This window comes from Ochotona curzoniae, unplaced genomic scaffold (assembly GCF_017591425.1).
Source record: "Ochotona curzoniae isolate NIBS_2020 unplaced genomic scaffold, NIBS_Ocur_1.0 patch401, whole genome shotgun sequence".
NCBI classification, from domain to species: domain Eukaryota; kingdom Metazoa; phylum Chordata; class Mammalia; order Lagomorpha; family Ochotonidae; genus Ochotona; species Ochotona curzoniae.
The window spans coordinates 862,023-874,282 of NW_024466975.1; the positions used below are offsets into that span (position 1 = coordinate 862,023).

At 48.8% G+C, this 12,260-nt stretch overlaps 1 protein-coding gene and 1 non-coding gene across 2 annotated transcripts; both read right to left on the bottom strand.

Annotated features, from left to right (window-relative positions):
• Positions 1–9,441: 9,441 nt before the first annotated feature.
• LOC121167624 (40S ribosomal protein S13-like) lies at positions 9,442–11,849 on the bottom strand. Its single transcript, XM_040997166.1, has 6 exons — positions 11,745–11,849; positions 11,563–11,611; positions 11,386–11,464; positions 10,475–10,644; positions 10,019–10,119; positions 9,442–9,519 (listed from the first exon to the last, which is right to left on the bottom strand). The coding sequence occupies exons 1-6, from the start codon at positions 11,765–11,767 to the stop codon at positions 9,486–9,488; spliced, it is 456 nt and encodes a 151-aa protein (XP_040853100.1). The 5' UTR covers positions 11,768–11,849; the 3' UTR covers positions 9,442–9,485.
• Positions 10,756–10,845, bottom strand: LOC121167629. Its single transcript, XR_005885608.1, has one exon. It is a non-coding gene; the product is annotated as a small nucleolar RNA SNORD14 (small nucleolar RNA).
• Positions 11,850–12,260: the final 411 nt, after the last annotated feature.

The window sequence follows — 12,260 nt, forward strand, 5'->3', positions numbered from 1 at the left end:
AGGCCCAGTTCTCCTTCAACGTGCCTTCCTCCATTCTTCACACAGCCAACAACAGAGTATGTGCAACTGTGAGGCTGATTCAAAACTTTTATCAGTTTCCTTTCACTCTTCTCATTTGAAAGGTAGAGAGACAGAAAGGTCTTCCATATAAATAATGCAGGCCTGACCAGGCCAAAGTCAGGAACCCAAAACTCCATCTGGGTCTCCCACTTGGCAGGATCAAGTATTTGAGCCATCACTTGCTGCCTTGCCAGGTGCATGTTAGCAGGAAGCTGGAATCAAAACCAGAGCCAAGGTTTGAACCCAGGCTCTCTGATGTGAGAAGCGGGTACCACAGGTGGGGTCTCCTCTGCTGCACATCCCTGTAGGCTTGGCACCTGCAGGCTCTCTCCATCCTCCCTCAGCCACACCTGCCCCCCTGACACTGCATCCTGCCCTCTCCTCCTCCTCCCTTCTCTTATTTCCTCAGGTAACAGCCCAGGAGCCACTTCCTCTGGAAGTCTTCTCTGCTGCACTGGACATGCCTGTACCACTGAGCATCGAGGCTACTGCAGTAGCAGGCACACCACCCCTCAGCCCTCAGCACACTTACATGGTGGTTATGCGACAACTCTTCCTTTCCCCAGAACCCTGCGGTCTGCGTGAGGGGAGGCACCACATCTGGTTTGCTCACTGCTGTATCCCAAAGCCTAGACTAGCACCTGACATGTGACTCAGTAGATACTTGTAGATCAGTTGGTTAGACGGACAGATTGATGATAAATGGATGGATGAGAGAGGAGAGGCAAAGGGCCAGGGCTGATGTCACTTTAGAGAATGTTACTAAATCAAGAGATGGGCGGGCTGGCAGCATTCAGAAAATGACTCACAGCACACCTGATTTTCCCACCTTCAGGCAAGCATAGGCCAGCGCCCAGACAGTTGGGATTGGAAACGCTTGTCCCTGCTGCCCCAGGGTTCTCTTGTCTGTCTGCTTCTAGAACTTAGTGCAGGGTGAGGCAGGACCACCCTGCACCCCCAGCCCTCAATAGTTGCCCCACCCCAAGTCCTCCCCACTAGGTATGGCAGTACACACCCCTGGCATACCCATGTGCTCAACCTCCAGCCCTTCAGGACACAGCCCCCAGTGGCCCTAGCCCAGCTCCCCCTCTGTGTGGTGTTTGGGCTGCTTTCTGCCTTTCCTGGGTGTTCCTGTGCTCCTGGCTCTGTTCTTTCACTATGTGGAGCCCCATGACAGTCTTTCATATTACACCCATTAGGGAGGAACAACTACCACCCAGAAGTGAAAAACATGCTCCTTTTTCATCCTTTAGGACCTGGCACTGTAATGCAGCAGGTAAAGCAATGCCAGCATCCCATATTGGCACTGGTTCGAGTTGAGCTACTCCACCTTGGCAAAGCAGCAAAAGATGTTCCACATGGCATGCGTCCCTTCCTCCAAGTGGGAGACCAAGAACCCTGGCTCCTGGCTTCAGTTATTACAGCCATTTAGGGAATGAACCAGGGAATGGAAGATCGATTATTGTCTGCTTCTAACTTTTCCCTGGGCATTAGCAGGGAGCTGAACCAGACGCTAACCATGCAGGACACAAACCAGTATTCATATGGGACATCAATGTCATAGGCAGCAGCTTTACCTACTGTGCCACAATGCTGATCCCAGAGTGAGTGTAGGCCTGGCATGATAGCTCCACCTCCAGGTGCCAAGGTCCCATGCGGGTGCTGGTTTGTGTACCTGTTGCTCCACTTCCCATCCAGCTCCCTGTTTGTGCCCTGAGAAAGAAGTCAAGGATGGCCCAAAGCCTTGGGACTGTGCACTCACATGGGAACCCAGAAGCAGCTCTGGCCCTTGGCTTCAGATGAGCTCAATTCTGGCCATTATACCTTTTGGGCAGTGAACAAGCAGATGGAAAATCTTTCTGCCTCTCTTTTCTGTAAATCTGCCTTTGCATAAAAATAACTAAATTTTTTTTTTAATGGTGTAATGTGAGAACCAGATGGAGGTCAGGACTTCTGGCTTTAGCGTGACTCTTTGGTTGTTTCGTTATTACAGCATTTGAGGAATGACCCACCACATAAAAGAGCTCTGTCTCTCACATTTCAAATATATATGTATGTGTATGTATGTATGTATATATGTATATATATACATATATCTTTTTTTACATGTGAGAGTAATTTTTAAATTATAAGAATTTTTAGGCAGAAAATAATGTTAGCACCATCAGCAATAGCAACTCTGCCACCTAGCAGCTGAGGAGAGGAACTGCACCTGTATACAATCAAGCAAATCTCCAATCATATCCCCCTGGAACTGTCACCAAACCGTCCCAAGAACAACTTCTAAATGAAAAGACAAACAAAAAGACTCAGAGCGGGCCCGGCGCGGTGGCACAAGTGGTTAAAGGTCCTCGCCTTGCACGCCCGGGATCCCATATGGGCACCGTTTCTAATCCAGCAGCCCCGCTTCCCTTCCAGCTCCCTGCCTGTGGCCCGGGAAAGCAGTCGAGGACAGCCCAAAGCTTTGGGAACCTGCACCCGTGTGGGAGACCCGGAAGAGGCTCCTGGCTTCGGACCAGCATAGTATCAACCCGTTGCGCTCACTTGGGGAGTGAATCATCGGACGGAAGATCTTCCTCTCTGTCTCTCCTCTCTGTATATCCGCCTTTCCAATGAAAAAATAATAAAAATAAATCTTAAAAAAAAAATCAAATAAAATGAATCTCACAAAACAGCAATTTAAAAAAAAAAAAAGTTGAAGCTTCGGGCCTGGCGCGGTGGCGCAAGTGGTTAAAGGTCCTCGCCTTGCACGCCCGGGATCCCATATGGGCGCCGGTTCTAATCCCAGCAGCCCCGCTTCCCTTCCAGCTCCCTGCCTGTGGCCCAGGAAAGCAGTCGTGGAAGGCCCGAAGCTTTGGGAACCTGCGTGGGAGACCCGGAAGAGGCTTCTGGCTTCGGATCGGCATAGCATTGGCTGTTGCGCTCACTTGGGGAGTGAATCATCGGACGGAAGATCTTCCTCTGTCTCTCCTCTCTGTATATCTGCCTTTCCAATGATAAAAAAATAATAATAAAAAATAAATCTTTTAAAAAAAAAGTTGAAGCTTCTCAGAAAGAAATGAAGAGCTGGTAGTAGAACACGAGAAATTTAGAGGCTCAATTCAGAAAACCTAATACACAACGAATGAGCTGCAGAAAGCAAATACAGGAAATTCAAGAAAACTACAAGGTGACTTTGTAATGGAAACAGTTCACTGAACACCCTGTAGAACAAATATAAAAAATTAAAGCAGTGGTTAGGGGTGAGTGACAGTGGATCAAAGCCATAGCTTTGGATGCCTTGTCCCACACTGGTGTGCCTGAGACCAAGTCCTCCCTCCATATCTGATCCATCTTCCTGCAGATGCACCTGGCAGGTAGCAAATGATGGCTCAAGTGTTTTTCTTCCCTGCCATATAGATGAAAGGCCCAAACTGAAGGCTAAGCCCCAAACAGCCATTACAGTAGGCAACTGGGGGAGTAAACCAGTAGATGGGGGGGAAAAAAAATCAAAGCACCAGGAGGCGCTAAGTCCTCTGAAAACAGCAAGATTAGGAACCTAATCCTGCCTGGGGGAACCTAACTGAAGGTGCCAGCTACACAGACATCTAGTACAAGAGTCTTCTGGGTAGGGAGAAGGCTCTAACAAGTTTGTATGGAAAGCTGCAGGTGACTTGGAAGGGTAGGAGAGGAAGAGGGGCTGCTGGAGGCCAGCGCACAGGGGTTCTTTATGGGGACTTCCCATGTGTCCCTCCAGGTCCGCTTAGCACCTTGCTGCAATAGGTGCTTAAAGATTGCACCAAAGTCCTTTGGCCTCTAGCTTATTTATTTATTTATTTTCATTGCAAAGTCAGATATACAGAGAGGAGGAGAGATAAAGATCTTCCATCCATTGATTCACACATTGCAGCAGCAATGGCCAGAGCTGTGCCAATCCGAAGCCCAGAGCCTCTTCCTCTGGGTCTCCCACGCAGGTGCAGGGTCCCAAGGCCTTGGGCTGTTCTTGAATGTTTTCCCAGGCCTCAAGCAGGGAGCTGGATGGGAAGTGGGGCTGCAAGGATTAGAATTGGTGCCCATATGGGATCCTGATATGTGTAAGGTAAGGACTTTAGCCACTAGGTTACTGTGCTGGGCCTGCCTCTGACTTTCTGAAATGTGGCTAATGGAAGGCACTGGCAAAACAGCACAATCCAGGAGGAGCTTCAGATGAGGGCCTCAGCTTGCCAGGTGGCCCTAGCAGCTGTGGGAACTAAGCCCTGCACTCCTCAGCCCAGAAGTTGCATGGTTCCCAAGGACCTGCACATAGTAAGTTCTGTGGTGCTCAATAATTCATACAAAAACTGTCCCACTGGTGAACTCTTCAACTTCTTTGATTATTCCCACCTAATTTCCTGGTACTTCCTTGTACAGCATGGTAAATTTACTTTGCAATTTTTTCATCTATGAAAAATAGAGTGGCAAAGAGAAAATCTATGTATTGTTTGACTCTCCAAAAACCTGCAACAGCTAGCACCAGGGCAGACTGAAGCCAGGAGCCCAGAGCTCCATCCAAGTCTCCCACGCAGGTGTCAGGGACCCAAGACCTTGAGCCGTCATCTGCTGCTTCCCAGGACACAACAGCAAGAAGCTGAGTGAGACACTTACATAGTGGGCTCAGTGCAATGGCCCAGTGCCTGAATCCTTGCCTTGTATCCTCAGTGGACACCAGTCTGTGTCCCAGCTGCTCCACTTCCTATTCAACTCCCTGCCTGTGGCCTGGGAAGGTGGTAGAGGATGGCCCAGGGTCTTGGGACCCTGCATTTGCATGTGGGAGGCCTGGGGGAGGCTCCTGGTTTCAGACTGACTCAGCCCCTGCTTTGCAGCCCGTTGGGAGTGAACCAGTGGACAGATCTTTCTCTGTATCTCCTTCTGTGTATCTGCTTTTCCAATAGAAAATAAATCTAAGGAAAAAAAAAAAAAAGAGGGCCTGGCACAGTGGCCTAGTGGCTAAAGTCCTCGCCTTGAAGGTGCCAGAATCCCATATGGGCGCCAGTTCTAATCCCAGTAGCTCCACTTCCCATCCAGCTCCCTGCTTGTGGCCTGGGAAAGCAATCAAGGACAGGCCAAAGCCTTGGGACCCTACATCCACATGGGAGACCCGAGGAAGTTCCTGGCTCCTAGCTTCGGATTGGCACAGCACTGGCCATTGTGGTCACCTGGGGAGTGAATCATCGAATGGAAGATCTTTCTGTCTCTCCTCCTCTCTGTATATCTTTTACCTGCAATAAAAATAAATAAATCTTAAAAAAAAAAAAAAAGATAGACTAGTGCTGTGGCAAAATAGGCTAGGTCTCTGCCTGCGCCTAGTGCCTGTGGTGCCAGTATCCCACAAGGCTAATTTGTCACAGACGTTCCACTCCTGTCTAGCTCCCTAATAAACCTGTGTAAGCAGCAAAAGGGCCCAAGTGGTTGGACCCCTCTACGAGAGGAACCAGAACAGCCCAGGCTCCTGGTTTTGAAGCAGCCCAACTCCAACCACTTGGGGAGTGAAGCAGCAGATAAAACACTTCTCCCTGTCTCCTCTCTGCAAATCTGCCTTTCAAATAAGTATCTTAAAAATAATTAAAAAAAAAAAAAGTGAAGTAGCTTTGACTTAAACTGATAACTCATCTGGAATGCAGGAGTCCCAAGCAGTGGTTTAACCATTAAACCACAATGCCCACCCATGGTAAGGATTTTTAGATTTTTCCGAGTTGGGAAGCCACTGGGGGTTCCTGAGAATGTGGGCCAAGATGATTTGCATTTTTAAAAGATCACTCTGGGTTACTGGGTATGGAGAAGACCTGGGGGTAGAGTCCAGCAAGACAGCAGTGAGGCTCTTAATAATAGCAAGGGCAAGATGACTTATACAACAGTGTTAATGTGAAGTGGTGCAAGAAGATTTGGTGATCAGGGCGAGACGTGATGTTAGAAAAAAGTAGAAAAGGGCTTCTGGCTCAAGAATGAATTGCCATTTCACAAATATGGAGCCATCTGGGGGAACTGGGCTACCAAGATCAAAAGCTGAGCCTGGAATAAAAAATTCAGGTATTATGGAGATCCAAGAAGGGAAGTGGAGACCAGTTCACACCTAGCTCTGGGCATCAGATAATATTTGTTCTAGATGTATAAATGATTTAAACACAGAAGCAGCGAGGTTCAAGGGAAGACACTAGAGTGTCACCAAGGAAAGAGGGACACTGGCCATGGGGGTGCAAGAACCCCACACTGCTGGCGAGTGCAAAGCCTTCCAAGTGTGGTTCTCCAGAGAAACCTGTCTCACGTGGAGCCACGGGTGAGAGGTCCTGGATGGAGAATAGCACCAAGAGAAACAAGCTACCAATTACAAATAGGAGGCTAGGTGTCGTTGCTGCATCAAGTTACGCTCCCGCCAGCAACCCTGGACTCCCCTACTGGAGCACTGGTTTAAGTCCCAGCGACTACGCTGGATTCACTTCCCTGCTACTGCACACAGGGCAGCAGCAGATGGCCTGCATATTTAGATTACCTGGATGGATCCCGGAACTGGCAGATCAAGAGCTCTTTCTATATACTGCTTAGCCTTTCATGGGAACTGGTATTGTGGCACATGTGGCTAAATCGCTGGGACACCCACACTCCTACTGCAGTGTCTGGTTTGAGTCCCAGCTGCTCCACACTTCCTATTCAGCTGCCTAGCAACATACCTGGAGACAGCACATGAAGGCCCAAGTGTGGGTTCCTGTCACTCCTGTAGGAGGCCTGGACAGTGTTCCTGGCTCCTGGATTTCGCTGGCCTAGCCCTGGCTATTGTTAGGGAGAAAACCAGTAGATAAGAATTCTTTCATTTTAGGGACCCGGCACCATGGCCTAGTGGCTAAAGTCCTTGCCTTGAACGCGCCAGGATCCCATATGGATGCCGGTTCTAATCCCGGTAGCTCCACTTCCCATCCAGCTCCCTGCTTGTGGCCTGGGAAAGCAGTGGAGGATGGTCCAAAGCCTTGGGACCCTGCACCCACGTGGAAGACACAGAAGAAGCTCCTGGTTCCTGGCTTTGGATTGCCACAGCACCAGCCGGCTGTTGCGCTCACTTGGGGAGTGAATCATCAGACAGAGGGTTTTCCTCTGTGTATATCCGACTTTGTAATAAATAAATAATCTTTTTTCTAAAAAAAGAATTCTTTCATTTTAGAGGAAGAAAAATTAACAGGGGCAGGCATTATGGCACATTATGGTTAATGCACACTGTGGGAGATAGCAGATGGCTTACGTACTGGGCTCCTGCCAACCATGGGGGAGACTCAAGCTTCTGGGTTTTCTGCTTTGGTCTGCCGTTTTATGTGCTTTTATGTATTTATGAAGGACCAGTATGTACCAGATAACCATGACTATGTAACAAGGATACAAATCAAACACAAGCTTATGGCATTTACTTCCAAATAGAAGCTGAAGAGTTTATGAGCAATAAAAAATATTATGCCACATTTATTCTAGCAATTTAAATGGCCTGAATCCCATATGGAAATAGCTAGGTTGAGTCCTCATTTAGCTAATTCAGTTGTTACAGTGCACCATGGTGGGCACAAAAGACATTGGTCAAACTTGCATGAGCACAGATATATTTCTCTCCTGTGGAGAAAATGAAAGATCTCCTGATTAAATTCAGATCTCATTAAACATAATAGTAAGTCAGCTTTAATAAACAAATGGGAAAATAAGGTCATCATTAACTTTTTAACATGTATCTTACAGGATGGCAACTATGGAACTTCATCAACCTGTCACAGAGCCAGAAATACACAATACTGATTTAGGATGAAGCGTAATAGTTCAACTGGCTAACTCCACATCCTACAAGCACCAGTACCCATATGGGCACCAGTTTGTGTCCCAAATGTTCTTCTCATCCAAGTCCCTGGCTTGTGGCCTGGAATAGTAGAGAATATGGTACAAAGACTTGGGACCCTACACTACTGGGAAGCCTGGAAGAAGCTCCTGGCTTCAGACTAGTTGTGACCACTTGAATGAAATAGTGGATAGAAGATATCTTTCTTCTCTGTAATCAACCTTCCCAAGCCCAGCAGCTCGAGTACCAGCCCTACCTGTCCTGGGATCCCTTACAGACACTGGTTCATGTCCCAGCGGCCCCACTTCCCATCCAGCTCCCGGCTTGTGGCCTGGGAAAGCAATTAAGGATGGCCCAAAGCCTTGGGAACCTGCACCCGAGTGGAAGACCCAGAAGCTCCCGACTTTCGATTGGTTCAGCTCTGGCTGTTGTAGTCACTTGGGGAATAAATCATTGGACGGAAGATCTTCCTCTCTGACTTTCTAATAAATAAGGCTTAATTTAAGGAAATTGCTTATGTCAAATAAAGTACTAAAAAAAAAATCTGAAACCAACCAGGGCTTACTACACAACTGCATTCTCTATATTCCCAGATTTCACTTCCCATCTCCAGTTCAGTTAACATGCTTTTGCTAATGGGTACCCAAGAGGCAGGGGTGATTAAGTAATTGGTTCCCTGTCACTCATGTGTGGATACCTAGCTCCCAGTTCTTGGTCCTAGCCCAAAGAAATCAAAAGTTAAGGAATTCTCCATTTCAAGTTATCTAATGTTCAAGATTAGGGTAATACACTTACTTCAGTTTCCCTTACTTGCACATAGCCACTCACCACTAAGGTACTCTACATCACATAAATAAAACAAACCTTTCAATAAGCTGCAAAGTCCAGGAACCTGATGTTTCTCCAGAACTCTGGGCCCAAGACAGAACTGTGCTCACTTCCTGTTCCCTGTTGTCACCTCTTCCTCAGTATCCAAGGTTTCTCTGTACCAGATTCTCCTTTCAGCGACACTGTCCTGAAGCTTCATTGGGCCTTAAAAGGTTCCTTCCACAAGTTCATGGAAGGGCCATGCATGTTAAGCTGCTGATGCCAGCGACCCATACTGGAGCACAGGTGTGAGGCTGGCTATTCTACTTCTGCTCCAGCATCCTGGATCTGGGAAGTCAGTATCAGATGGCCTAGGGACTAGCTTGGACCAGCCTTGGCAGCTGTAGCCATCTGGAGGAAGTTAGCAAATGAAGTGTGCTTTCTATAATGCTGCCCTCAAAATGAGTGCACACTTTTTCCTAGTAAGTTTTCTGTGAAATTTTAAAAAGAAAAATTTTCTGTGAAACCAAGTAAAATTTTATCTTTAAAACACCTCTGTGCACAGGAACCATCAATCAGGTTATGCGGTTTAAACTAGCTTAGGGGCAGTAAAAAGTTGAAAATTAATACCGTATATTACCACTTCTTATGAAAGCACATGAATTCCCCATCAAAAAATCCAAAACACACATCCATCACCAACACATATTATACTTTTTTTTAAACAAGGAAAAAAATCCCACAAACCAACATTTTTTTCAAACAATGATTTTATTGCTTGAATACAGAGTCAAATTTATGCCACCAGGGCAGAGGCTGTGGATGACTCACTGAAAAGGAAAAAAAAAAGGGGGGGGAGGGGTGTGAGGAAATCAGGATTAACACTGTTCATCAGTATCCATTCATTCACACAACCTGCCTGCTAAGGAAGCTATTCAGAGATGGCTAAATTAAACCAACTACAGGGGGAAGAGCATCAAGTGGTGGAGTCAATCAACTTTATTGTGCGCAGCACACTGTGTCAAGCAAGAACTGGCCAACGCTGGGAAAAACCTTTCTGATTAACTGCGCCTCAATCACCAGAGAGCAATTCAGGCAAAAACCCACACCAAGCTAACATCTGGAAGCAAAGATCAGAAGTGAACCTTCACTCTTGATCCAAAGGAAGTGAGAGCTTGTTGCAGGCCGGACCATTTGATTATGCATTCATGGCTGCTTTCCCCCTGCTATGGCCAAGCTTAGAGTGTAAAATATTTACTGATAAGTCCTTTGAGTTAGTACCTACTATCTGGCCAATTCCTGGAGCCCCTGACAAAAAGGTATACTTACTATTTCCAATTGGGAGGGAGGACCCGCTTAGTCTTGTAGTATCGAGCCAATCGGTGAATGCGGCTCTCTATCAGAATCAGACGGAACTTGGCATCCTTATCCTAAAGATAATTGTGAAACAATTTAAGAAAAACCATTCCATACAAACGACTACCAAACAGCTACTGAGGAAGGAAATGGGAGGGCCACAGAGCACTTATTCTAATGAAACATTAGCCAACATTCTGGAGCAGAATGAGAGGGTTGCTTAGATGAATGTGGGGGGAATATGAGGCTTCTCTGCAAAGACTTGATGGGAATGGGCTGGAAAAGAAACACCCCCGGAAAATGCGATCACGTGTCTAAGCAACTGGGTAGCCTGCACTGGGTGGGGGGAATTAACAGCAAAGATCCACTCCTGTTAGGAACTTGTCCCAGCAACTACAGTTGGTCCCAGCAGTTATTTCTGCTTCTCACCTTTCTGTTCCGCTCGAGGTGCTTCCGCACAGCAACGGCTTTCTTAATTAAATGATACAGATCCTCAGGGAGATCAGGAGCCAGGCCTTTGGACTTCAGGATCCTCAAGATCTTATTGCCTGTCACGAAACGCACCTGAGCGACACCGTGGGAATCCCTCAGGATCACACCTGAAAGAGACGTGTTGTGTGACCTTCCAGCGCGAAAAAGGCTGCAGCACAGCATGCCACGACTCCCCAATGGGAGGGCTTTCTGTGCATCAGAAACCTGCACGAGACTGCTCACTCAGACATCCAAGGAAGGTTTGCCCAACACTAAGGAGAATCTTTCTGGTGGAAACTGCGAATGTTGGAAGACGATCATCACAGTGAGCATGCCCAATACAGCTGACCTCAGCAACCGGAGCCCTGCATTTACCCTTGTTCTGTTAGCAAAACTAAGCCTGAGGAATTTCTACCACTCTTGTTAAACCCGGCATGTTCCTCCCTTTAACCCTCAAATAAATTCTCACTATTTTAATTATTTTGTCACACCTCCATCACACCACAAGCTTTAAAAGGACAGGCATTTTATGCCTTATGAAACAACAACAACAAAACCGCCAGGCATCCTCAAGAGCACGCAGCAGGCAGACCTGCCCTGATAGAGCGCCTCGCGGAGTTGAGGCGCACACAGTATGCGGCTGAGGGTGCTTCACGTCGTGTAGGAACAAACCCTACAGCTACACTTACCAGCTGTGCCACCGGGCAAGGGGGACACCTGTGGCCTCCAGTGCAAACCGGGGGTAGAGAAGTGGGACCCACTGCGTGCACGGCGTTAGGTGCTCGCGTGGGAGGCCACGCAGCCAGGGCTTACTGCCATCTTTGGAAAATTCTACCTGTTCCCCACCGCCGCCCCCCGCGCGCGCTCACCGATCTGGGAGGGAGTCAGGCCCTTCTTGGCCAGTTTGTAAATCTGCTCCTTCACGTCCTCGGACGTCAGCTTCAGCCACTACGGAAAAGAGCAGAGGGGTCCTGGGGGTTGAGAAGAAGGGGACGGCGGGCGAGCACAGCAGCCCCGGCCCCGCCCGGCCCCCGCGTGCTACTTACGGTGGGGACGCTGCGGCGATAGGGCAGTGCCGACTGGGACAGGCCCTTCCTACAACAGATACAGCGGGTGAGATGGCGGCCCGGGTCCCCACGGCTCAGCACCTCCTCCCTTGACCCGCTTTCCTCCCGTCCCGACCCCCGCAGCAGCAGCCCAGGCACCCGGCCCAGCAGCCCGAGCTCACCCGGGAGCGTGCATGCGACCCATGATGGCGGCGGACAGGCAGCAGAGAGAGAGCGAGACAGGAAACGCCGCGAGAAGCCACCCGGTACGCAGGAAGTGACCTCACACGCAGGAGGTGGAGCTCCGCTGCGCAGCAGGCCACTGCGCTCGCGAGACTACATATCCCGACATGCCTTGCGGGGAGGAGGCATTTCCCTCAGTCGTTCCCGGCGTGCCCGGCGTTCGAGCTGGTCCCGGGCGAGAGCGGGAAAGCGGGTGTGACTGCAGCCTCCCATCAAAGTTCCCTCCACACAGGCGGGACTGCCACTCGGACACGGGTTCGAATCCTGGGCCCGGAGTGGACTTGCGGTAAGCCGGTGGAATTACAAAGCAGCGGCATAGGAGTGTTCATTCATTCGCCAGTGCCGCGCTTTACCTCAGCATTCGATCGCTCAGCTTTCCTCACCCTGCATCGAGTCCGCACTACCACCATCGTCTTACTAGTGCAACAACTGAAGGTAATGGTTGTGGCTGCAGC